Source organism: Lagenorhynchus albirostris, chromosome 13 (genome assembly GCF_949774975.1).
Source record: "Lagenorhynchus albirostris chromosome 13, mLagAlb1.1, whole genome shotgun sequence".
Classification (NCBI taxonomy): Eukaryota; Metazoa; Chordata; class Mammalia; order Artiodactyla; family Delphinidae; genus Lagenorhynchus; species Lagenorhynchus albirostris.
The window spans coordinates 88,978,968-89,005,663 of NC_083107.1; the positions used below are offsets into that span (position 1 = coordinate 88,978,968).

The 26,696-nt window shown below is 47.4% G+C and overlaps 2 protein-coding genes across 5 annotated transcripts; one reads left to right on the plus strand and one right to left on the minus strand.

Moving 5' to 3' along the window:
- The first annotated feature begins 1,843 nt into the window (after positions 1-1,843).
- ALKAL2 (ALK and LTK ligand 2) lies at positions 1,844-10,646 on the plus strand. 2 transcript variants are annotated; one of them, XM_060169170.1, is made up of 6 exons: positions 1,844-2,107; positions 2,814-3,124; positions 4,482-4,535; positions 4,621-4,701; positions 7,392-7,457; positions 10,003-10,646. In XM_060169170.1, exons 2-5 carry the CDS (start codon positions 2,866-2,868, stop codon positions 7,454-7,456), a joined length of 459 nt encoding a protein of 152 aa, XP_060025153.1. In that variant the 5' UTR covers positions 1,844-2,107; positions 2,814-2,865; the 3' UTR covers position 7,457; positions 10,003-10,646. The 2 variants fall into 2 exon arrangements, with proteins under 2 accessions (XP_060025153.1, XP_060025154.1); XM_060169171.1 differs by lacking the exon at positions 10,003-10,646 and adding an exon at positions 8,648-9,975.
- A 2,148-nt stretch (positions 10,647-12,794) lies between these two features.
- On the minus strand, positions 12,795-26,519 carry ACP1 (acid phosphatase 1). 3 transcript variants are annotated; one of them, XM_060169169.1, is made up of 6 exons: positions 26,389-26,519; positions 21,952-22,025; positions 21,590-21,703; positions 15,306-15,367; positions 13,228-13,333; positions 12,795-13,069 (listed from the first exon to the last, which is right to left on the minus strand). In XM_060169169.1, the coding sequence occupies exons 1-6, from the start codon at positions 26,429-26,431 to the stop codon at positions 12,992-12,994; spliced, it is 477 nt and encodes a 158-aa protein (XP_060025152.1). In that variant the 5' UTR covers positions 26,432-26,519; the 3' UTR covers positions 12,795-12,991. The 3 variants fall into 3 exon arrangements, 2 of the variants coding, with proteins under 2 accessions (XP_060025152.1, XP_060025151.1); XM_060169168.1 differs by lacking the exon at positions 21,590-21,703 and adding an exon at positions 21,751-21,864; XR_009544101.1 differs by lacking the exon at positions 12,795-13,069 and having other exon boundaries at positions 13,257-13,333; positions 21,590-21,864.
- Between the last annotated feature and the right edge of the window lie 177 nt (positions 26,520-26,696).

Consider the following 26,696-nt stretch of genomic DNA (forward strand, 5'->3'; position numbering starts at 1 on the left):
AAAAAATATCTAGCTTTTGATATGGTAAGATACTATTTAGAAAGAAAGATTATTTGTAAATTTAAAATAATATGTGATTGGGCTAATTTCTTTTCTTTTTTCACTGCAGCAAGATGTTTTTCCAAAACCAGATTCACACCAAAATATTTGACAATAGCAGCGTCACATGCTTCCATTATGCCGGAAAGGAGTCCGGCGCAGACAGTACCCGGGCTGCCTGAGGGATGCCGGTGAGTGCTGGCGGAGAAAGACTTGTCACTAGGCGGTGCTCTCCCGAGAGGAGCTTAAACTTCCATTTACACACAGAAAGGGGAAAGGGAAAAAGGAAACATATCTCAGTTTATCTGCTTAAGAGCAGTCTGATATGAATGTTTACTGTTTCTAGAGTATATCTTGACAGAAACATTCACATTTTAGTCATATTGCTTGGGGGGGGGGGGAACCTCACTGAGAAATCAAACCACCTCCTTTAAGCACATACCCTTAAAAGGTGCGTGTGTGGAAGGGGCTGGACTTGGATACTCACAATTTAGTATCTTTCGTCTCTGTTCTATTTACCCCACCTGACTCTGCCACACTCTTGTCTTCTTGAGGAAACAGACCGAGGGAAGGGAGGGAGAGGGAGAGACGGAGAGACAGAGGCTCGGCGCGGGCCCTGCCTGGGGCGTCGAGGCCGCCAGTGCCGCGCCCGCAGCATCCTCGCCATCCGTCCCCATCCACCCACTGTGCGCTGCCCGGCTAATGGCTGAGGCTTTTAATTCTGGTCCCCACGCTCCCTTTCGGGTATTGAACTGAGAACACCTTTCACAGTCAGATCGCCGACTTGGAGGATGTCCAGCTCCTGCCCAGAAAGCGCCAATAAAATGGGAAAGTGCGCAATTGATTGATAATACATTTTACAAGAAAAAAAAAAAAATTAAAGGAGATAAATTGTTGAACTCTCACAAATGTGCCTGCCTAAATCCAAAGAACCAAAACTTTCTGAAAGAGTCGGGCCTGGAGGGAGGTGACCCGGGAGCGCTCCCGCGGGCGTTTCCGGGGAAAGGGAGCGAGCGAACCCGGGAGCGGGTGGGCGCTGACGGTCCAGAGCGCTGTCCTCGTGCGTGGGTCCGGGGGCTGGGGGGGTGGTGGCGGGGGAGGGGTGCTGCCGGTGTCCTGCCCGGCAGCTGTGCCCCGAGGTGCCCAGCCCTAACCCAGCCCCTGCCCTCCGGGCTGCCCGCCTAGGACCGGCCTCGGGCAAAGCGGACCTCGGCCCCGGAGTGGTCCCCAGCCTCGCCGGCAGATTCCCCCCAAAACGCACAGACTCCAGTTGACTTATTAAATGCCGAGGCAGTCAGGCAGCTCCTTTTTTAATAGCCCAAGATCTACATTTAGACAAAAACAGATCCGAGTTCCTGGTAAAGGCGTTTCTTCTCATCCTGTCACAAGTGACAGGAACGGAGGGAAATAGACTGAAGGGGAGAAGCGGGGGGTGAAGGGGAGGGACAAAGGGGAGGAGGAGAGAGATGGGATGAAGGGGGAAGAGGCAGGAGAGGGGAAATGGGGGAGGGGGGAGGGGAGAGGGGAGGGAGACCGACAGGGCGGTAGAGCTGGAGCAGAGAGGAAATGGGGGAGGTGGGGGGGATGCGGGAGGGGGGAAGTGGGGGAGCTGGGGGAGGAGACGGGGGAGACGCGGAGGGGGAGCTGGAGGGGGTGGGGAGAGGGGAGACAGACGGGATACGGAGACATGGGAGGAGTTGTTGGCGGGGGGGGGGGGGCGGGGGGGGTGTCTGACGAAGATCCGCGCGGGGATACGAACACTTCAGCGGCTTCTAATTAAAGCCCCGCGCCGGGCCCTCGGGGACCCTCCTGACGTCGGCGGCCGCGGGGATAAGAGGCGCCCCGAGGTCCGAGGCCGGACTCTGCCGGCGCGCACCCCAGGCAAGCGCGGGTTCCCAGCTCGGAGCTGCCGAGGCACCGCGTCCCCTTCCCCGCGCGTCCAGTGCGCTCCGCCGGCCCGGGCGCCGCCGGGCATGGAGTAGCGAGCGGGGCGCGCGGCTCTGGGGCGCGCGGACAGACGCCGGGACAGACGCCAGAGGACGCCCGCGGCTCCGGGGCGCGGGGACAGGTAACCCGGCCGGGCTCCTGCGCGCAGGTGGCCCCGCGGGCGGCGCCGGGCAGGTGTGGGCCGGGCCCCGTCACCGGGGGCCAAGGGTTTTCCAGAACCTGGCCCAGCAGGCGGCCGGGGCGAGGGTCCCGGCGCGGGAGCTCCTCGTGGGGGGTGGGGGGGGATCGGGGACAGCGGGAGGAGGGGGCGACCGCCACACAAAGGCGCTGCTGGAAACTTGAGCGCGGCCGCTCCCCGAGGGAGATGGGTGTGGGCCCGACCCTGCGAGCGGCCGCCGCCGCCCCGCTCGGCGTCTAAAGGGGACGGAAAGTTGTGGCGACGCGTTGAGCCGCGGGGCGCCGGTGATGCGCCATTTCCAGGAAAGTTCGGAGGCCGGCGGCGGGGGCGGGACGCGGGCGCAAGGCGGCCAGGGCCCGTGTCGCCCGCGCGCGGAGGGCGGGCGCACCCAAGGCTTGCTCTCAGCATCAGCGCGTGGGACCTCGGGGAGGGCGAGCCCTCGTGGAGACCGCGGCCCAGCCTCCCGCCGCCGGGCCCCCGCCCGCCCTCCAGGCCCGGGACGGCGCGGGGCGTCCATCCACTGGGTTGGCGGGCGTCCTCTGGGTCCGCAGGGCCGGGGCGCGCGGACCGAGGGGAGTGGCCTCTCCCGCCCTTCCCGCTCCCCCCGCCGACTGGCTGTCCGGGTCTCCCCGCACCCCTGTCCCTGCAGCGAGCCGAGCTCCGGGAGCGCGTCGGATCCGCCCAGCCTGGCCGAGCGCAGGATGCGCGGACCCGGGCGTCCTCTCCTCCTGGGGCTGCTGCTCGTGCTGGGGGCGGCGGGGCCCGGCCGGGGGATCGCGGAGACCCGGGAGGCCGCGGACAGGCAGACGCTGCTGCAACTCATCGTGGAGATCGTCCAGGAGCTCAGGAAGTACCACTCGGGGGAGTCCAAGAGGCTGCAGCTCTCGGGCCGGCAGGACTACACCCTGGGCCGCAGGGAGGTCTCGGACTACGGGGCTTACGCGGAGGAGCAGAGAGTGGGTGAGTGTCCCCGCCCGCGTGGCTGTGTAGACGGAGTGGACCGCTTCCCAAGGCCTCTCGGGTGTGTGCGGTGTTGACGGCGGGTCCGCCTGTCCTGTCTCAGGAGACGCTAGAAGAACTAGTACTTGCTTGGAAATAGAATTGTCTTTGAGAACACATACGTATTTTTAAAATATAAATACATTTTGACTGTTAAAAAAACTGGGAAATATGTTTTTTAGAGAAGGAAATAGGAATTCCATGAATGATGCCTGGCAGATAACATAACTATCCCTCATCCACTTGTAAGACATGTGAGTTGTTACCCAGGTCAGTAATTTCAGCATAGAACTGTCATCTGTTATTTTGGAAATGGAAATATTTTCAGCAAAGCAGTTTCAACTGAGACAGAAATTCCCATTCCCCGCCTCCCCCCATGGCAGAGCCTTCCCAGAGTGGCTGCCCCTTGGGAAATTACCAAGGAAAGCATGAAAGCTTTTAATGCTTTCATGACACAATTAGGTCAAATATGATAAGGTCAATTTTATATAGACTGACTAAAGCTAGTTGTAAATGAAGACTGACATTTAGGAGATGTCTAAACCTTGCAAGTAAGACTCTTATAGAAATGTTCCCTCTTCAGATGAGGAGAATTGGTGGTAGTGTGACCACGTGCCATCGCATTACTAGTGCAGAACAGGTGAGTGAAAATGAATCCAGATGACTGTAAAAAAAAAAAAAAGCAAAAACAAGGCTGAAATCAGAAAGAACGTCAGTCAGGTTAGTCACCAACGCTAACTAGGCGCTGTGCCGGTACAGTCAGTCTTTCCCTGGGAATTGTACCTTTATCTCATCCAACCAGGTTAATGTCTGTTTCCACGCATTCACACCAGCCTTCATAACAAGTGGTTTTGACAGCAACTAACCCTTTTTCTAAATATATACCTAGAAGAATACATACCTATAGCAAATTTTTTGTTTGAAGTATGAGATCAGGTTTTCTTCCTAGAACTTTGAGAGGCTGTTGAATTTGATTCCCAAGCTCTTCAAGATGAAACTGTCTACGAGTGATTTATTCACTGGAAGATAACTGTCACATACACACCACACACACACACCTTTCTTTGCCTATAACTTTACAGTCCCTGCCTCTATCCTAGTGGTGGAGACTGGGCATTAAGACCGGAGCTCGGAGAGCAGTTAATATGATTTGAGGAAAATGTGCCCTATCACCCGTCTTCACATCGTCACGTACTGCCATCACGGGGCTGCTGTGTTCAGGGCAGAATTTCCAGTAACTTTAAACATTCACTTCGGATCACATGAAAACATGCTCCTTTCAGGCAATTTAATAATTAACTTACTTTCCCTCAAACAGAAATTGTTCCTCGAGATCTAAGGATGAAAGACAAGTTTCTGAAACATCTTACAGGTAAGCTTTCCACGCATTACTTCGCCGCTCCCCAGCTCCTGGCATCCCGCAGCCCTCACAATCTGTTTCTTCTTCCACGTTCCAGGTCCTCTTTATTTCAGCCCAAAGTGCAGCAAACACTTCCACAGACTTTACCACAACACCCGAGACTGCACCATCCCCACCTGTAAGTGACCGCATCCAACTCGCTTTAGAAATGCCGGTACAGTGTAGACGAGGCTTCAGGCCCCTCCCTTCTGTAACCCAGGTTTGCTAATACTATACTCCCTGTTGACTATACAGTCCGGGGCTGGGGTGAGTACACCACTTAAGATAACCGCAGGCAGCAGCAGCTAGTGCCAAACGGAACGTGGTTCACAGTCATTGGAATGAATCGGCTCTTGGAAGGGGCTGGACTCCTCCATGCACGCTCTCCAATTCTGGTCTGATGCCTGTCCTTGTATCCACTCAACTCTGACAGTGGAACAAATGTTTCAAATGAGTTGCTAAAATGACTACTGCAGGGTGTAAGGTAACTATGGTTGGCCCTGGGCCATCCCCACTGCCCTGGCCAGAGACTTTCTGTTTCCACCAGTAATTGTAACCCCATCACCCAGGAATTTTACTGGTACTTCAAACTCCTGCTCTTCTACTTGGCTTCCTCACTAATTCAGAAACGCAGGTGCCCTTTTCTGTCTGGCTCTCAGCTGTAACTTCCTGGTTCATCCACAACAAGTGCACTCATTCCCCCAAAAGTGCTTTCTTGTGCTCTTCACAAAACATACAATGATGACAAGTAACTTATTAGCTAGAGGGACATCTGCTAGAGCCCTACACCAACTTTTCTGTGTGTGTAGGGACCACAACTTGCCTTCCATTTAAGGCTCACAGGAGGGCCGTTGTACACATAAGCCAGGTCTCCTAGGAGCTGCCTTCAGGACTGTCCGAAGGGGCAGCAGACCAGACCTGCCCGTCCTGCTCAAAACAGTAAGCCCCTGTCCACGAAGGGGAAGCTGCTGTGTGCAGGCAGCTGCACCCCTTTATGGAGCTCCTGTCTCGCACGTCCCCAAACATGGCAGGCAGACAGGGAGCGCCTTCAGGAGGGAGCTGACGTCGTCCCGCTCAAGGCTACCACGGGGACAGTGGCACGAGTCAATGGGCGGCACCCGTGTCCCGGAAGCTCCAGGCTCACCCTCTCATCCAGGCCATGTGGACCTGGGACACCTCACCTCCCTCTTTCCTTCCTCTGAAATGGAATCACCTTCTGTTGGAGAATTACTAGCCTGCTTCTAGGGGTCAGAGAACCTTCTCATTTTGTTTCAATGTGTATATATTTTTATATTAAGTCTTTTTTTACAATAATAGGATCAGATTCTAAATTTGAAAGTGACCCTTAGGGTCATTGCTTGAATCCTTTCATTCACGGACAAGGACACAGACAAGGCACTTAGGCTGCGTGTGCCCCATCGCAGGCGCCACCCACATTGCTGCCTCCTTTGCTGAGCAGGCCGCCACCAAGCTCCTAGTCACCCATAAGGTGAGGCGGTGGGACCAGGCCCGGTCAGAAATGCCCCTGGGCCTGGAAGCAGATCTGTGCCCTGGACAAGTGGCTGCTTGTGTGGGTCCCACCTCTCTCAGCCCATAACGAGCTGCAGAGCCAACCTGACCACTTCTGTGCTGCTCAAGGCTGCATACGACAGTTCCCAGAATCCTGGCCGGTTAGACAGAAGGAACCACAGACCTTCTCACTCAAGGTGTGGTCCTGGGGTGAGCTCTCGGGAAGAGCAGGACTTGTGAGTCCACCACACCTGCTGAGAAAAGTCTGCACCTTAAGGGACCCCTGGTGGACATCAGGGTGGAGAACATGTGGCCCAGCGGGGTCGTGGTCGCCCTCAGGATCTCAGGGTGTGTGGCAAGGGCCAGTATCTCCTTTGAGCTCCTGCAGTCCGCCGCCTCCACGTGTGGTCTCTCTAGGAAAAGCACATCCTAAAAACACGGCACATCTGAAGAGCAGAAAAGCCCCCAGCTGCCACATAATTGTTTCCTTTGAGCCCCAACTATCATGTCCTCTAGATGTTTAGCGGGTGTGTTTTTGGAAGGCCTAGGTGCTCGCCTAACAGACATGCTGTGCGCATTTACTGCTGTCAATTTACTCATTCACTCAGAATTTCAGCTAAGAGTCTGAATTCTTCCATCTTTAAGTAGGATTTTGTGACTCTTGAGAAGTGAACTTCGTATTGAGGAATCCCTTTACGGGCGTGATTGCTGTGTCCTCTGAGGCAGCACCTATGAGACTACTGAAACAGGAAACCATACGAGATACCTAGGAAAACCAGTCTGCGCTCAGAAATCAGCTCTTGCTTCCCTCCATTGTCCAGCCAGGTTTTTTGCTCTGGTACTTGGCTGTTGACCCACTGTCTTTAGAATTTCTGTGCAGAAGGCTTTGTGTTATGATTAACTCAAGAGGGGACTCGGCCCGCACGTGACCTAAAAGTTAAGTAACACAGGGCACGGGAAGACCAACTGTACTCTAGGAAGCAAAACGAAAGCTGTTTTAATGAGCCCAGCAGCTACTGCGAGGAGAAAACAGGCAGAGAGCAGCCGCGTGGGAGACTCTGCATCCCCACTTCCCACAGCCTCCCAGTTACATCATTTAACTTCTGTCACGTGATGCTAAAGGCCCGAGGCACCATAAATTATTAAATCAACAACTTCGAGCCATGATTGCAGATGACAGTCTATGTATTGTTTCCAAGGAATTCAGAATATTTAAAGGAATGAATGGCTTTAGCAGTTGCTATGCTTGTTTAAAGTGAATGCAATTCATTTAAGTTGTTGAGGTAGCTGACGAGGGTCTGTGATTTATTTCCCTTGTAGACTATAAGAGATGCGCCCGGCTTCTTACTCGGCTGGCTGTCAGTCCGATGTGCATGGAGGGATAAGGTAAGCTGACAGCCCAGTCGCTGTGGCCCACACACCAAAGACTGGATGCATGTGGGACATGAAAAATTCATGGGAGTTTAGAGACAGTCATTCTTTGGGTAAAGTAGCCTTACTCTGAGTAAGGCTGACAGAACACTCAAAATAGCTCTAGGTACTGGTCAGCAGTAAACACACAGCACCCCAGGCAGCCACTGAGACCTGGTCGCAGGAGGACACGCTGGCCGAGCTCACATTAACCTGCACACAGCCCACTGGCTACTGACTTCAGCGTGTGACATGGTGTGTATCTGCCCACCCACTTCTAGGCTTTCATTCAAACATTCATAAATGAGTATATGACTAACCATATCCATGCGAATTTTAGCGACATATCTGGCAAATGTTTGCATTGAATTCTGTCATTATACCAATACACTTAAAAAGAACAGCTAAGAATAGGTATCCTCTTCAAATGTTTCTATCAAAGTTATTTTTTAAAAGCCTCTGATGGTAAAAATATAAACACACATTGAGTTTACGAGCTAAACTTTTTACCTTGGCCTCTTGAGGGCTGACGTGGAACACATAACACTGCCTGTCAGCAAGAGTCAAGGGATGGGCTGAAAGGTTTTATTTTCCTGAGACAAATGCCATCGATTTCAGCCACAAACTGTAACTTCACAACTGGGCGCTAGCGGTGTGTCTTGTGTGCCAGGCACAGCCAGATGCTGGGTCTACCTTGCAGTCAGATGGCTGTCCCTTCGCCTCCTGTGAGTGGAGGAGGGGTGCTCACCGTGGGAAGGCTGCGCTGAACAACGTCTGCACAGATGCTCGGGGTCGGCCGCGCAGTGGGTGCTGCCCTGAGCTGCGTCCTTAGCGCTGCTTCTTCCCATCAGAAGTCCCACTAGCAAATGGGGGTTCAGTGAAACAAGTGGTTAGTGGAGGGTATCATCCCACATTTTCCCCAAGCTCACTGAAACTTGTATAACACTTTCTATGTGGGGGAAGTGAAAGCACAGTTTTTAATGCCAAAGCTGAGAAATTCCTCCACCTTCACTTCTCATCTGAATGCTGTCCAGTTTCTCTTCCACTGCCCCCATGGCAAACAGAAAACTTCTTATTTTTAAAGCAATGAATGGATTCTTGTAAGTCTCCCAAAGTACCTGCCTGGGGAGATGAGAATGCTGTTTTCATTAAGCATTTCTTTATAGTTAAAGCATCACTATTTCCAAAGATGAACCAGGCACATCCTTGGAAAACCACCGCCATCTACTCACAAGTGGGGAGACCAGATGCCCAGCGTCCACATCCACCGAAGAACCGCTCAGGCCACAGGCTTCCTGTCTCTGTGCCTGCGAGCTAACCGCCTGCTTCCCCACAGCGGTTCCCCAAAGACTGCTCTCCTGCAGAGACAGCTCCCCGGAGCGAAAAGTCGAGAGTAATGGTACCCAGGAGCCTACGCTTCCGTGGAACTGCACCCGAGCGTGGACCTACCTCTGCACCGTCTCAGGACGGGCACACCAGGGCTTTCCCAACACAACACGGAGACCCACATCGCACTGGTCACCGCCGTCGGTAACCATGTTCACTTTGGTCAAGAAGTGGGTAGTTTAAAATACAGATACTTCTGCTAAAATAATTTTGTAACATTTAAAAAAAGATTAATTTCTTCCAACTCCAGAAGTTCTAAACTGCAGTAGCAAAGTCTTAACTGGCTGGTGACGACGCAGACAGTCAAGGGTTTCTGTGTACCCTGACGTCCCGGAGGGCAGAGCACACATCCTGCGTTAGCAGCAGGTTTTCCTTAAGTGGCGTAAGCTGCGTCCACATACGTTTCTTCCGCCGTCCTAACACATGAAGATGTCACGACAAAGCTGCAGGGTAAGACTCCTCTTCCTACTCCAGACCAGAGCCTCAACTTCTTAAAGGCTAAGTCTGAAAGAAGTGGGTCTTTAGAGGGGTCCGAGCACAGGGACCCTCCACACTGTGGTCTCAGAGCAGAGCCCGAGCCCTTTGCTCCTTCTTGCTGAAACTCATGACCTGATCTCCTCGAGCCAAAGAGAAGCTGTAGCTTCGCAGCCATCCTCCCACACAGCAGGAGAGCCTCCCAAACACACCCCTCACTACCTGGACTTGGCGCTCCAGTAAGTTACAAGCCTGAGCCCTGGAACACTTTCAGAGAAGCGGAGTTTTGAGTAAGAAGTATCCAGCTCGCTCTACAAAATGCAGCCTATTCTGAGACCCAGGATCACCCCACATCAGCGTGGACTGAACTACCGAGGACTTGGCAGCAGACGCATCAACACTGAGCACTGTTCTTCAGACCCTAGCAAGCATCTCTTTTCGTTTGTGATGATTTCCATCCCTTTAGCGCAGCAGGCCCGTGAGCACTGAGTTACTTTCCAGAATAAAATAGACACACATTTTGGCACACAGGGAAACATGCAGACTGCAATTCCTCACATCTATGCACACATTATGTTACACGTAATTGAATGTATAGGTCTTCCAGAATCAATAAGCAACTGTGAATCATTCTCTGAACCCAAACGTGTTTGTTTCGCAGCGAGCAGAGCGCCGCGGACGAGCAGCGGCCTGGGACCGTGAGAAGTGCCTTGGAGACCAGCAGGGCAGAGCCCACTGCCTTCTGGACACGCCCCATGAACAGAGATTTATTTTTGCAGACAGCCTCTCCCATAATTCCTTTACCTTGAGTTTTGTATGTTGACACCGTCTGTGGGCACAGAGTCAGTAAATGGGTGTGCCCGACAGTAATGCTTGCCACCGGTCATGTTAGACAACAGGAGAGTGCTCCACGTTTGGTGTGTCATGCTGTGAAACGGCAGAGAGAGATCTCCTTTTCCTGATTAGGTGACGTCACAAACAGTTCTTGAGAAGCATAAGCAGAATCAGCAGAATCTAAAACTATATTTTCATATAGCATATGGTATTATTTAATATTTTATTACTTTTACAATTAAATGCCCAGAGTATCATTTGGAATTGCATGAAAAATTTAAAAAATATAAATAAATAAAAAGAGACAGAAAAGAACTTCAGTTGTGGAGACATTGGAGTGTAAATCTGTGTACATGCTCAGGCTAATTTCATTTGCCCTTTGTATAATAAATGTAAAATAGTATCTAGATACTGTGCAATATGTAGATACTGTAAATAAAACGCAAGTAATAAATGAAGTGTTTGTTATAATGAAGTCTTCAAAGTGACTCTTTACTCCTGAACAAGTTCATCATTGGGAATGCATGATTTACAAATCTTTTGAAAAGATTGAAATACTGGCAGGATATCACAGAATATAAAAGGCATAAATAAATAAAACGAGAAAGCTATGAATTCTTGTAAGGGACATTAGCATTTTTTAAAGAGAGTGGCACTATATACTGGCGACATATTTCTTAACGTACGTGATTTGGTAGCGAATATTTCAAATAAGGTTGCATCCGTATTTCCTGTATGACTTTGTAATGGAAACACTAAACTCCGTATTTCCTGTGTGACCTTGTAATGGAAACGCTAAACTAAGAGGGACCTTAAGACTTCCAAAAAGCTCCAGATTTTTACAGGTAGATATATTTTGAACAAATCTGACTGGATCTAATTTTTCAGACAAGTGAATTCAGCAACGAGGTTTCCTGTTCACATGAGCCCTAGTCTGGATACAGCCTAAGGACAAAGTCAATTAGGAACCCTAGGATTTGTCTGAGGGTCTGTGTTTAAGACGTGTGTAAATGTTAAAGAAAACAAACTAGAGAGATTTATTCATCAACATAAAGGAACAGAAAAGAGTAAGAAATTTCCTTACTTTGAGAGTATTAAGCAATTACTGAACGATTAGGGCACTAGGGTGTAATTTTTGAAGTGCTTTACTTTCCTGTTTCCTAGTTGCAGGTCGACTTTTTCCCTCAATTCTTTACTTTTTAAAGCTACCATTATCAAATTCTCAATCCTCCCACGTTTCAGGATAAGCCCTCATGGAGCGATCCCGCAGGCCACCACACACACGCCTGGCCAGCCTTCTTGCCGCTGCCTCCCCGGTGTCCCTGAGTCTGCCGCCCCCGGTGGCCTGGTGGGAAAGACACCTTGCTCATCCCTCAGGCCCGAGTAAGCTCAGGACTGAAGGTCCCCCGTCTGAGGCCCCTGTGATACTGAGGACCAGAAGCCGTTCCTCTGAACTCTCCCTGCTTCTGAGCGACCGTCACTCAGACCGATCTGTGACCCAGAGTCCTCCCGGGACTTCGGGTCATCAACGATGAACTGGGGTGAAGACCGAGAGAAGAAAAGCTGTCCCTCATCTAGCCATCCACAGGGGTCTGCCTTGGGGTGCTGGCCCCAAGGAGAAGCCACACTCCACTAAGGATGGGGCGCAGGCAAGGCTGCTGTGGCTGCAGGGCTGCCAGCTTCTCCCATGAACAGATTACTTGAGTGGAAGCAACGTGCTTACTTAGGCACTTACGCTGCTTAGGGTGCTGCCCGGCACGGGGCAGACAGGCACACATCACACATCATCCAAAAGGGACAGTGGAGGCAATGCTTTCTGATTCTTCCCCACCTGCCAGTAGAAAAACAGGCAGACACCAGACTTGTACTTAGCTGTAATTTTGTAATTTCCCCAGTTTATTTGAAAACAATCTTTTCTGACATATATTCATATGAATTTTAGATCAGTTATCTCCAAGTGCACAGAAATTACCTATATTTGCCTATAAACTAAGCACTGATAAAAGAATACTTAACATATCAATATTTAAGCATTCCAACATAAAAGGACTTTTTTCCCACTTATTTTTTCCCACCTAAGCTGATCTATATTTGACATTCAGGTTAATCACATGCATGTAAAGCAGACGTGGTCCCCACACTGACCCTAAGGTAAACCAGCACACAAGTGTCCTTCTTCCCGGACATAATTACATTTCCAGAGGCAAAGTGGTTCAAACAGGAACACATAAGGTGACTTCCTTATGAAATCAACTAGACAGACACAAACTAAGGAGTGAAGGTGCTGAAGACGAGTCACGCAAATCTTCCTCCTTCCCGTCCTGTCAATGCACAAGTGTGCACTGTGCCTGTGTGTGAACACTTCTCGCCAACATCACTGGACACCAGGCCCTGGCATCAAGAGGGAGTGCAGGGCAGGGGCCCCGTCCACACAGAGGGAAGAGGTAGTGCAGATTCCTGGAAGTGCCGATGGCTCAGATGCTGCCGAGCCTTACAGTGATGCTTTACTTCATTGTGTTCTATTTTGCTGCTCTGCGATTTTCTTTGTTCCACTATTTTTGTAACTGGGGCAAAGTGGGAGGTTCAACCAGTCTAAGAACACTTACCCCATAAACTGGCTGAATCAAAATTTTTTATTTATTCGTCCACCAAACGCAACAACTGGTTTCCATCTACAATTATTTTTAAGGTAAGAAACAGTGAGTCAACTGAGAAAAGGGCTGTGGCCTTGGCTAGGGAATGGCGACACCGTGACACCTGACTGAGAATGCGGGCCTGTGGGAACGAGCCTGGGCCGCGGCAGGGCTGGACCCGGGTCAGCGAACCTTCTCCAGGAAGGCTCTGCAGCACCGCACACACTGCTGGTAGACGGTCTCAAAGTCAGCTTCATTACCCTGAAAAGACAGGGAAAAGGAAGAGTAACGAAGCCTGCGTAAGGAAAAGGCCCTTCAGGAGTCTGCCTCCGACTCCCAACGTGAGGGCACACAGACAGGCTGGTGTTTACGTTATCCCTACCCGTGAACCGCAGGATGGAAGTGAGAACCATACTTACATAATAAGGGTCTTCAATGATGAGCTTTTTCTGTGGATCGTAGCTCCCAAGTAGTTCAATTCTCGCTCTGCAGTTTTTAACTTGATTACTTTTCCTATTCAAATCTCTGTAAAATTGAAACATGAACTCAGTTTTCTGATCTATGGTTTCAAGTTAAACTGGGACGTCTGCTAGGGTTTTATGAAGCACCTATATCAAAATCCAGCAAAAGTGACCTGATTTAAAGAGGAAATCAAACACTCGGCAGCTCTGCACGGCCCTCCCTGGGGCTGCAGTCTGGGGCTCTGTGTCTCAGGCAAGGGAGCTCGCAACAGCAGGGGATTTACACGAAACGTACAGCTTTGAGCCAGACAATAATCAGCATTCTCCTGACACGGTGACAGAGTGGAACGCAAAACGCCATGAGAACCAAGTCCCAGAGGGCGGGAGGTTCCACGCTAAGGTGTCCTGACGGTGGTCCTTGCACCCACTCCACGCGCCCATCTCCCACCTCAGCTTTCTCACTGAGCTTCGTGTGGACTGTTCCTGCATTTGGTTACCAAATCTCTATGGGGGACAACAGAGTCTAACGGGAAACCCGCGAGGCCTCAGAGCACAGACCCTCCCCAGGAAGCCACCGAGGCTGAAACGTGAAGGGCAGGTGGGAGCAGGGGTGGCTCGGGCTGCACCACCAAGTGCCAACCACGTCTGGACATTTCATTAGTAGACAGGGTGCCACACAGAGTTCTCTAACAAGACACTGTTGATGATACTGATGAGCTATTCTGTAACTGAGAAAAATGTGGACAAAACAAAACTAACAAGTGAAAAACAAAAATAGAAAATCTATGTATTTTAACGCAGTTCGTGATTAATGAAAACCTAGGTAAGCCTGTTGCATCCGTACCTGTCCACCCTACGACAGTGACTAAAGGAAAGAGTTTCTGTTAATCAAACACACGCAACATTTACGGGTTAGCAGGGAAGCAAGGCAGTGTGGTCCTGCGCTCACACCGCGGGCTCGTCTCTGTCCTTTCGGTGAGGGCAGACACCAAGGGCCCTGCAGGCGCACTGCTGAGGCATCTCACTCAGCAAGACCTACTGTGTGACAGGCAGCACGGTGCCCGTCTTGCAACTGGTGCATGGTCTGCTCATACATTCCCTTTGGTCACTTAGCCCGAGTCTGCCTCTATATTTGTAAAATACATCGTATTCATTTATCTTTGCATGGTCACATTGTATCATATTGTTTGTTAGGTTTAATTTGAATACATGAAGCCCATAATACATGTAAGCCCACCTCAGACTTCAGGAGGAGAGGCCCAGGAAAACGCTCTCATCATTGGTTACCAGTGCCTGGCTGAAGAAATGCCACACCAAGCTCCTTGTTGCCCAGATCCATGTCCCCTGAGGTCAAACGCACAAGTGAGGCGATAGGGCACGGTGGTGAGTGTGACTCATGCCTCACAGAGCCTAGGCTAAAATTCCAACACACCCACCACTGAATCTGTGACCTTGGGCAAGTAACGTAACCTCTCTGTGCCTCGAATTCCTCTCTGATAAGACGGAGCAACAGAGCAAACCTTCAGAGGAAGGGCTTTGGCGTGCACAGCACACGATACGCACCAGTCTTAGCCATTTTTACCTAATACCTTAATCTGACAGTTTTTGTTTTTTAAATTGATTAAGGCAATCAACAATTTAAATGAACTAAAACGTCTTCTTTTCTGTTAGTCTTTTTTTGGGGGTTGCTGTGAGGCAGCTGTAAGGGGGAATAAGATGAGAAACACAATACAACACCATGCTGGCCATGATTCATTACAGCAATAACAAACTCATTCTCCTGCAAAACAAAGCATCACCTTATATATCAGACTTTTCCTTACCAAAGGGTGTGTCTAAGTGTAAACAGATCTATGAGACTTCAATTCTAAATTATTCCCTGGATTTCTTACTATTCTAAATAAGTACTTCCACATGTTGTGACCATCATTATATATTACAAGTTTAAGGTACTAGAAAAGTCATTTTGGACAACAAACTGCCTAGCCTATTACTGAACCGAGTTGAAGAGAAATAACCTTTAAAAATACGATTACCTCAGGTTGCTTTCATCCATACATAGTATATAATCAAAAGTGGCAAAGTCTTCTTTGGTAACCTAAAAGTAAATGAGAAGTGAAAACATAATGTTTACGTTTAGACCAATCAAGCCTAGAGGATCCAAAACAGAACCTTAAAAAAATAAAAAAAAAAGGCTATACTTGAATCTGCTACTCACTTATTAAGTTATAAATCAATTAAGGTACTTTAAACAGTTAACCTGATTTCCTAAAATTGTATTGCAAATAAATTTTATTTTATACAGTTCCCTAGAATAATCATAAATAGTATAATGTGTGGATGCAAAGTTTATACTTCATCTTCGACTTCTTAGAAACAAAGTATAATTCAGTTAACTTAATAAAATGTTCCGTGTCTGAGCCCTATTTTTCATTCCCAAAGTACTCATCCTCAGCCCCAGTGACATGGAGCAACTGCAGCACTGGCGGCTGTCCTCGTGGGGCTTCCCTCCTACGCAGGGTGGGCAGCTCTCAGGAGTGACAATGCCTCACAGAAAAATAAAGCAGAAAAGAGGGCAGAGAGGAAGACAACATTTGAGGTAGAGGGTGGTCAGGCTCACAAGAAAGAAACACATGAGGAACTGAATCTCTGGATCTTCTCTATTCTGACTAAATATCCGTAACTTGGACATGACACAGAAGAGAGCGCCACTCAGCACTGTTACTAATTCTCACCCGAACTGTGCACTGTTTTCTGACATAATTCATAAACATGAGCTCACTAAAATATAAACAAAAACTCTCTTATGATTTTTATTAGTATAAGTAATAACAGAATAAGAAAGGAACAACTATATTCAATTTTAATAAGCTATAAGGGAAAAGAATCGGAAAAAAAATATATATATATATATAACTGAATCACTCTGCTGTACACCTGAAACTAACACAGCATTGTAAATTAACTATACTTCAATTAAAAAAATGGTAGGCAGATGGGAAGGAAGGAAGGGAAACATGCCGTAATCAAGGATGGAAATAATTTCTAAGAATGCTTTGAATACTCATCTTCATCACTAAAAAAATCCTCTAAAATATAGTGGCACAATGAAACTACAAAGATTTTGAATACCTGGTTAAACAGAGTAGTGACACTCTACTATAATCAGTGCTGCAGAAGAACCAGAAATATACTCACTATTCTGTTAAAAATAATAAATTTTGGCTCTTAGTATGCACTTGCATTAATTTTTAGTGTAGCACATTAATAAAGTACTGGGACCAAATTTTGCTAACACATTCCCAAGGTACTAGCTTATTTTAAAATCTATTAGAACAAATATTACAAGTTATTTCCCCAAATTAGTTGTCTGAGAAATGTCCTGAGATTAAATATTAAACATTGTTTTTAATTTTGGAATGACTGCGATTGCAGATCCTAAGAAAGACTTAGTAACTGACAGCTACATGGAGCTACATGATGTTTAGATGTTAAAATGACTGTGGAAGAGGAACAGCTATAATTAACATCTTATAAAGAATGCATGGTAAAGGATTTCCGCTTGCAGCTATAAATGAAATAGCTTGTGGCAAAACAACCCTATTGCCAGAAAAAAAGTAGAAAACGCCCATCAAAACTAAACACTTCTGCACAATCATTAACGTGCTCCCATGACAGCCAGGCTCAGAAAGGCCAAAATCCCAACTGCGTGCACAGGACCAGGTATGCAAATTGGCGGGCCCTCTGCTGCTACAGATAAGCCTGGCTACCTGCGAGGGCTGACCGGCCACAAAGGGCAGCTGGCGTCTTGCCCCCGCCCTCAAGAGGACTTGCTGATCCTGGGCCCTGGCTAGAGCTCGGAAGAGAGATCTCAAACTTCCTGGATGCAGAAATTTTTAACTCTTAAAATTATTTAGGCCTTCCGTCTAAACAACTTGTTACTTAGGGTTTTATCTATTGTACCAATATTCACCAAAGCTATTAAAAGTGAAATTTTTATAACACTTATTATTCACTTAAAAATAATAAAAATTCATTACCTGTTATTATAACATTTTTATAAATGAAAAACAGCTCTATTTTCCACACTCAAACTTAGGGAGGAGAGTGGCACTGTTTTACATTTTTGCAAATCTCTTTAATGTCTGCTTACTCAAGGCAGACGGTTCTCTTCTGTGCTTCTGCATTTGATCTGCTGAAATATGCAAAACCAGCCTCACACAAGTACGTAGCTTAAAAGCAGTATTTTAACAGCCATTGTGTAACTGTGGATATTCTCTGATACAACACCAAAGCTCATTAGCAGTGGTTTCTTACAGGTTATTTGCAATGCAGAACATGAAAACATACGAGCAAACTTTTCCTACTCTGTCCAAGCTCACTGGTTATGGTTAGTCTGAGCCTTTGAATGGATCCCTGACTCACACATTTTGACCTCACGGGCCTAGGGGTCCCTGGAACCCACTTTGGGGACTGTGCTTTAGACTCTCACAGGAGGGGCTGTTAGCAACGTCTGAGGACATCGTGATCGTCACGATGGGGGATGAAAGGGGTGCTCAGCATCGCGTGGGTCAAACCACCCGGCCTCCCAGGTCACGAGAAGCCTGGGCAGAAGGCCGCTGATGGAAGGCAGGAGCACCAAAGGGCCAGTGGGCAACCTCACCGGATGGAGATGCCGGAGGTGAAGCAGACACCACACGTCTTCTCCTCAGAGCATCTGCCAAGTTCCTAAACTATTCAGAGGAAGAAGCCAAGAGAACAAGTGGAAGGCCGCACGCAGCAGACTCAGTGGGGAGGGAAGAACTACTTCAGAAGCTGCTAAACAGGAACAGCCCTGTGTGCTGAACGCCTCCCCGGCAGGGGGGCTCCTGGAAGTTCACTGGAGAGGGGCCCGTCCAGCACAGCCCGAGCCCCGCGAGGCAGGCCCAGAAACCAGTCAGCTCCAAACCAATCCCTGCCCCACCAAAGCGGAGCCACCTGGGGGCGAAGGTCCTTCACCCAAAGCTTCTACGTTGTCTATACATCATGCTCCGCATTTAATCCAAACTAGCAAGCATGCCGAGCAATACAACAAAGAGGAAAAGAAAGAAAAGCAGACTCACAGATGACCCAGGTATCAGGCTATCACAGTGTAAAATAACTGTGATCGGAGTTGTTCACGAAAATATAGGGCAAGATGTAGAATTTCACCAGAGAGCTGGAGTCAATTTAAAAGATCAAATAAAACTTAAAGAATTAAATAAAGTAACAGACACTAAATATTCAATAAATAGAGGCTTATGGACTGTTTGAAAACAGAAAGATTTGTACATCACAAAACAGGTCAGGAGGAAAATCTCAGACTGAAAAACAGAGTGAAAAAAAGGATGGAGAAAGTAGAAAAAGCACAAGAAATTTATGTTCAAAATACATTTAGGCTGAATCTCAGAAGAATGAGGGGAAGAAAAGTAGACAAAGATAACAGCCCAGAATCTTCCAGCACTGATGAAAACCATCAAGACACAAATTCAGGAAGTGAATCTGACCACATAAAACTGCTGGTAACTACACACCAAAGAAAAGCTAAAGACAGCAGAAGAAAACGACAGCAACTGCAGGAAGCAACCAAAGGACAATGCATTAGATGAATCCTTCCAAACAGTTAAGGTAGAAATACCATCATTGTTTGACAAAAGTTTTTTAACCGAAGAGAAAAGAAACATTAGCCAACTTGTTTTATGAGGCTGCTCGACCCTGACACAGTGTGTGATGCCAGGTGTGTATCCAACCCAACAGAACTGCACACATACAAAAATATTCAGTGGACTCAGCCCCAAACTAGAAACAACCGAGTGTTCATCAAGAGTGGAACTGATAATAAACTGTAGCCTAACTGTAAAATGATACTGAGTCCACAAATGAGGATGACTAAGCTTTGCTATGAGCAACAATACGGAGAATCTCACAAAGGAAAAGCTGACAGAAGTATACACACTATAGGATTCCACTGCCATAAAGCGGAAAAGGTAGACGGCATTTTGAGTGGTGACCTCTGGAGTAGAGGGAGTAGAGCTGGTCGTGCCATAAGATGCACTGAGCACCCTGACATCTGTGCATATGTCACATAAAGTTTACTGGAAAGGGAAAGAATGTATGATAAAGTAAACATCCCCACAGAACTAACCGGATGTGAGAGTTCACATACTCCAGAGAAATGGTTACATGCGCTAAAAAGAAAAAAGTACCCTGAATGTATTCTGTCTATAAAACCCAGGTTTAATCGAAATATTAGAATAGTTCTCATACAAATTATGATACTCACTAAAGAGGAAATCTGTAAACATTAGAAAATGCTAAAAAATAACAAAGATCTGACGTGATACTGACATATCCTACTAGGACTTGCACATTTTTAAAAAAATCATTGCTGAGAAAATTTTCTTAAAAGCAACAAAAGAAAAAATAGGTCATGTGGAAGTACTACTTCTAAAACTGGTAATAATTTCATAAGCAGTAACTTTCTAGCTTTGTTTTTTTAAGGCATGTGTATTTAAAATATTTCATTGGTACCCACTTTTATTATAAACTTAGTGTATGAAAAATAATCTGATCTTAAAAGCAGAAAACATGGAAGTATGATTGCTCATAATTCTGAAGGTCTACTCAAAATAAATCTACATTATTTAAAAAACAAAATAGAAACTGGCAAGGTATGTACAACCCTGAAAAGACTAGAATGGACAAATGATATAAAAAATGTTTAATCTCCAATGAAAATTCCACTTAAGAAAGGGTCCTTAAAATAGTTAATTTAAATAGTAAATTGTTAACATGCAGAGTCAACTGATGTAGCCAGAAACTAGTTCACAGATCTCAGTTATCTAAGTCAAAAATAATGTGTGCATTACTAATTTCTGAGGCATTATTAACATATTCAAAGTGTTTCTATAGTCATTTTGTTTTGTGAATTTTCTGGCTCACACCTCAACAAATAAACCTGTAATTAAATCCAAGTCCTACCACTTTGCAGCTGCATAACCTTCAATAAGTCATTTATTTTCTCTCCAGAACTGTTTCCTGACCTGCAAAATGTGTTTACCAACCACTCCTTTCCGTAATTGATAAAATTTGAGAACGACCAAAATTTAAAATACGATGTTATATGGCAAAGCAATCTGCAAAGTTTTAAATAGAGACAAAATTTAGTATAACAACGACTAAGGAATCTTTATCCAGTCTTACAAAAAGTTCTGATCCGAGCACTAATCCTAAATTATAGTTCTCACGCTGCCATCCACACTTACAAACATGCAATGTATCTGACGACTGATTTTCACAATATTTGGCTTCTCACTCTGAAGGCCTCAAAAGCTCATGTGACACTAAGCCATGACCCTCCTTGGCCTACAGAGCCTACATTTTGTCAGGATGGATACAAAAGGAAGTCAGCAGATTTTAGCGAGGTTTTTAAAAAATCCGATTGATTTGGATTTAGAACAACACGCTAGTCAGAAACGAAGCGTGTTTCTGTAGCAGCTGGTCCCCGTGGTTACAGAAGGTGCCGGCACGAGCACCCACAGCAGCTCCTAGACTGGGAGGGACTGGACGGGCCGCCTACGGACCCCGACGTCTCACCACGAATGCTGCCATGAAAACCTCAGAACCCCCCTTCCGGGCTTCCACGGGAGTCTAGAACCCTGTAGCCCAATAACGTGCCCACCAGACCAAGTGGCTATTTAAATGAGTTACAATTTAAAATGCAGCCTCCATTACACTGGCCATATCTCAAAAGTGCAAGAGCACATCCAGCTGGCGGCTTCCACCCTGCAGAGCAGATAAGGCACACCAACCTCCTCGCAGGACGTTCTGCTGGGCCGCATTCCAGAACCAAACCCAGAAGTACTACTGCTGGTGTGCAGGCTATGCACCCATAATAATATCAGCGCTATCCGGTACTTCTAAGGCACTCCACAGTTGGCAATATGTTTCTGTATTTACAACCGAAATTTATTCTAACAACGACCTAGTAATGGAAGCAGACTAAGTCACCAGGGCTTAAAAGTTTAAAGACCTCACGCACAGAAAAAAGGGCGATGCCAGCTCAGGTCTGCCAGCTCTTAGCCAGGGCTCTCTCGACCATGCATTTTAACAAGTCAATTCCAAGACCATGCAAACCTTTCAGAACTGTGGAACCAGAATGGGTGTATTGTGGCTGGTTAGGCCGACCCTAAATAAACAGACTCAAATAAACGCACTCATTATACATAAGTCTGGTTAAGCCTCTCACAACCGCTCAGGTTACGGGATCAACGTATTAGAAATTAAACGAGGTCTCTTCTACCTGTCTTGCTTTATGGACTGTGTTAATGCCATGATTTCTCAGGCAGCTCACAGCTCTCGGATCTGGCGACCGGCCCACGTTCCAGTCAGAAACAGCGCCACTGTCAATGACCCACTGCAACACAAAACACACAAGTGCACCTTCAAGGTCAAGTACGGTACCTGCCGGGCAACGTGACTCATGGGGACACCATGCTTCTTCATGCAAGCCTGCCCTCGATAATCAGGAGGGTTTCCTAGTTCATACGTGGACGTTGCTGCACTGTCTATCCTCCACTGCAGGAGAAAAAAAGAATTTTTTTCACAATTTTCTGCCCCAAAGCCATTCAGGTTGTCCTCTTTAAGGTTGTGAACAGTACTTACAGTATCTGAAATGTTTTGATCAGTTACAAGTTTCCTGAAAACTGCTTCTGCGATGGGTGATCGACAGATGTTACCTTAAAAAAAAGGAGGGGGCAGAGTGAGCATGTGATGTGAGGGAAGCAAGGTACTCTTCTCTGAGGTGACCGTCCTGCCAGCACGTGGCAGAACCTGGGGGAACAGCTGACCCAACCCTGCTCAATGATTTCACACCAACTGTCCAAGTACTCAAAGTACAAATGACAAAGACATCCGAAATCAGAACAGTCATGACCAAAATCATCGTTTTTCAGGTTTGCTACCACTGACCCAGAAGCGAGTCGTGAAATCAACAAAGTGGGTCGCAACCAGCCTATTTTAAAATGAAATACAACAGAATAGAGTTTAAAATATGCATTTTCAAGTATACTGCACATAATAAAGATGACTATTGTTTCATAAAATATACAAGCAAATGTATTTGGGCCTAAGAGTAGTTCCACACAGACTTCTACCGCAGGACCTGTGCGGAGGGAGCCCTTGCTTGAGTGCTGTGGACCCAAAAGTCAGCCAGCTGGGGTAGGGATGGTCCTCCAGGCTGTCCAGTCTGCCCAGAACTTACAGCAGCTGCAAGTTCACAGATCCCCAGTTCACCCTCACTTCAAACCAGCTGAACCTTACAGGTTCAATATTTCTCCAGAAGGACTGCAGAATTCAGGAAAATGCTATACTTATGATTATAGTTTTATTATCACAAAAAGATACAAAGTAGAACCAGCCAAAGTCAGAGAGCACAGCAAAGATTCTGGAAAGTTCCAAATCGGAAACTTTCTGGTCCTTGGGGACGTGTCACATTCCCGTCACCCATGTGTGACAGTACTCAGAGTACTGCCAATCCAGGACGCCTCCCAGAGCTCCAGTGCCAAGGATTTATTGGGGTTTCATAAATAAGCCCAACTGATTGAATTACTGGCCTGTGGTTGAACTCAATGTCCAGCCCCTTCCCCTGCCACGTGTGGCTCGCAGCCTCCACCCGAGTTACCTCCTCAGCATAAGCTGTGTAGGGTCATCCCTGAATCACAAAACACTCCTATCACTCCAAGGGAATTCCAAGGGGTTTGAAGGTTACCTCCCAGCAGCCAGGACAGAGGCAAGACCTCTCATTAAATGGGGTCAAATTCCTTACTACACAGGGGAAGAAAGATAAAAGACAGAAAATCTTCCCTCAAAATATTTCTACCACATGCTAAGCAAGGTATTTATGGGAGATACGGAATTAGCTATAATAAAAACAAGAAAACAAATGCTGATAGACAAGCAATATACTACAGGAGCAAAACAAGAAAACAAATGCTGATAGACAAGCAATATACTACAGGAGCACGGGAAAAGATTCTAAAAAGCATAAAGAATAAGAAAGTTTCTTATGAGAAAAAAAGAACAATTAGGGCTGGTCTTTAAAGGATGAAGAGTATTTAAATACTGGTTAATTGTAGGAAAAAGGTAACCTGACACCACTATGCTCTCTCTCATCTCCCAGTTTGCTGGCTGGGACACAATTAACAGCACACATTCTTTAGACCTTTAAAACATTAAATACTTAATAATCTTGCCAAAATAAGAAGTTCCATTCTTTTCTGCTATTACCCTTACCGATGGTATACATCTGACACTTCCCTGCACTTCAGTCTGAAACAGGTCCAAATAAACGCTTTGGAGGAATAAAACTTTTATGTTTCAGAAATGTACTGTTGTTACTGTCCTGCATACAGGCTACCAAGTGAAATGGCAAACAGCAACCTCAAATACCCCAGAACTCCATGTCTCACCCCCTCCACCGGCAAAGCTCTGGTTCAACACACAAACTCTCTGAATAGTGGGTCTCCCTCCTGTGACCCTCACCCCTTCTCAGTCCAATCTCAACACAACAGCTGAAGGCTTCTTTTTAAAATTCCCACCTCTGCTCAAAACCCTCCAATGGCTTAACTCGCTCAGTGAGCCCAAGTCCTCACACGGCCTCACCAGATCTGTCCACCGCAGAACCTAAATGTGGGTCTGAAAACTAGGGCTCAGGACCCACCAGCTTTGTATATAGTTCTCAAAGCTAAAAATAATTTTTTTACATTTTTAAACAGTTGAAAAATACTCAGAATATCTTGAGAATATTCCATAGAATTCAAATCCCAGTGTCCATACACAATGACAGCCCAGCATAATCACTTATGTATTGGCTAGGGCTGCTTTTGCACTACACCTTTGGCATGGCCTACAGAGCACAAAATATTTGTTCTCTGGCTCTTTACATAAAGAGTTTGCAGACTCCTGCCCCAGAACACTCACTGTATGTCAGGAAGTAACTTCTCCCCTATGCACCAAGGACAGTACTGCTTATGTATCCACTGGGAACTGAGAAAACAGCCACATTAGCTCTGAGTCCTCAGGTACAGAGGAGTGTCTGACTGAGAAGGTACTAGGTCACCAGGCCCAGAACTTCAGCTTCCCAGCCGTTTCTTGAACATGGCCAGCACCCTCACTTCAAAATCTTTCACCTGCCTTCCTCTGGGTCCAGAGTGCTTTTCCAAAATACCCTACACTTGCTTCCTCACCTCCGTCAAGTCTTTGCTCAAATGTCACCTTGTCGGTAAGCCCTCCCCTGAACAGCCTACTTACAGTTGCACTCTCCTTCTCTCCCCCTTTCCTGCCTTACTGTCCTAACCAAATCCTTGATTGTTGATGACGGAATGTGAGCTCTAGAGGCACAGGGATTTTTGTCTGTTTCCCTCACCACTACATCCCTAGCACTCAGAACAGTGCCTGGTCCCATGGCAGTTGCTTTAAAAAAAAAAAAAAAGTACTGAAGATAAATACTTACAAGCAGACATCTCCCATTAAGAGCCACCATAGTGCATTATGTCAGCCTAATCAACAATACTAAGTGAAATAAACAAGGCAATGGAATCCTATTAGATGCCCAACCTGAGCTGAACTGCCCTTTAAAAAACTGTGTTGAAGCCATCAGTCAGCCTTCAGTGGAGAGCTTAAAACTCAAATGATGCCTACTGTCAAAGTGAAACAAGGAGGCCTTTTACTTTTCCCCTCATAGAAATTCAATTCTGCAAATACCTAGCATGCATCATATTTTGTCCTAAAGCTGGAAATACAAAGAAAAATAAGCCACAGTTATTGCCTTCAAGAGGGCTAAATCTAGCTATAATCTCAGGAGGCTATCAAGTTAATTATAATAAAATCTGTGTGAGGAAAGGTGTCTATAAAGGGTCATGGGAACAACTACCTCTACCTAGACGATCTGGAAAAAGTAAAGAAGGGAATACTTGGGTCTGCCCTTTTAGAAAGGCTTTCCAGGCAAAATGCAAAATGGGTTCCCAGAAAGAAGCACACAACGGAAGGCACACTGAGCATCTGAAGTCCTGGGGAACAGGGAGTCCTCAGGGTGTGTGGGTAGGAAACGGTAAACAGGGTAAAGTGGGAAACGCTGAGCACACTTCTGTGGCCTTCTTTAAGGGTGCACCTAAAGAGGAGTGGAAGGAAATGCAGGAAATGCAGACTCATCAGAAGGTTTTAAGTCACTGGACTATTGACCATATACGCCGTCCTCTCTGGGGAATTAAGGCGATGGGGTGGAAGCACTGAGGTGCCCTATCAAAGGAAAAATCCTGAAAGCTAAAGGGAAAGTGAACTCTATTTTAAGTAAGGGAGGCTAACTGTTGAAGTCCTAAAAATGAAAATAATTCTGAGCTGGAAGTTACCTGAAGAATTAAAAATAAAAAATACCTTCATTTTCATGTAGAGGAATATTGGCACATGGGGCTGTTACACAGCGACCTAGGGAATCAGATCTCTCTGGTTTGGCTTTTACAACCAAGAAATCCTAAACCTTTGCCCTTTCCCTGCCTTTAGGTCAGATCCATTTGTGAGCATGGGCCGAGGCAACATGCCAGCAAACCAGTGTTGTCATGGGTTTCGGCGCATCAGGAGGCCCTTAAAGGACAGATCAGCCCAGTGGCCTCGAGTCTGTCTGATGAAGGGGAAAAAGGGATTCTAGGCAAGTGCAATGCCAGGAACCCTGGCTTGGAGTACAGGTGCTGCAGGTGAGAAGGGAACCGGGCTTGGAGAAAGGACTGTACAGAAGCTAGAGGTCCAGGCTTGCATAGAGGGCTTCGGCAGGTGACAGGGGATCCGACTCGGAGACAGGACTGAACAGGAGACCCCGCTTGGAGAGAGAACCGGGCACGTCAAGGACACCCCGCCTGCAGAGCTGCCCAGGCAACGGCGCCGACCCATGCCACCCTCGGGTCTCCCCTCTCAGGCCTCCTCCGCATCACCGTTCCTGGTCCAGCGGCGCGGTCCAGCGGCGCAGCCCAGCGGCGCAGCCCAGAGCGCACGAAGCCCTTCCCAGCCCTCCAGGAAAGTCAAAGTGGGGCTAGATCAGCGCTGTCTCACCCAGACACACGAACAGCACTGACTTGGTCGCCTGTTCGGCCATCTTCCCGCGCTCAGAGAGGCGCCCACTAATCACGTAGGCACGTTTCTGGCGCGGCGCATGCGCGCCCGCGTAGTCCTGCCCCGGCCCAACCCGGAGCGAGAGTGCAGTCTCGCGCTTGCGCAGTCTGGCCCCAGAGCCTCCCGCGGGAGGCGGCGCCGGGAGCCACCCCGAGGGCGGGGGGTGGGGCGCGGGGAGGGGAGGGATGGGGCGGGACCAAGAGCCACCTGGAAGGGGAGGGGCCCAATGGGGGAGAGCTGGGGTCACG

Excerpts from the sequence above, each read along its gene's own strand:
- ACP1 (XM_060169169.1), bottom strand. The coding sequence starts at position 26,431 with ATGGCCGAACAGGCGACCAAGTCAGTGCTGTTCGTGTGTCTGG. Across the intron at positions 22,026-26,388 it reads AGTGCTGTTCGTGTGTCTGG|GTAACATCTGTCGATCACCC; the intron begins GTGAGACAGCGC and ends CTTTTTTTTAAG. Across the intron at positions 15,368-21,589 it reads CAGTCCATAAAGCAAGACAG|GTTACCAAAGAAGACTTTGC; the intron begins GTAGAAGAGACC and ends ATTTACTTTTAG.
- ALKAL2 (XM_060169170.1), top strand. The coding sequence starts at position 2,866 with ATGCGCGGACCCGGGCGTCCTCTCCTCCTGGGGCTGCTGCTCGTGCTG. Across the intron at positions 3,125-4,481 it reads CGCGGAGGAGCAGAGAGTGG|AAATTGTTCCTCGAGATCTA; the intron begins GTGAGTGTCCCC and ends TCCCTCAAACAG. Across the intron at positions 4,702-7,391 it reads AGACTGCACCATCCCCACCT|ACTATAAGAGATGCGCCCGG; the intron begins GTAAGTGACCGC and ends TTTCCCTTGTAG.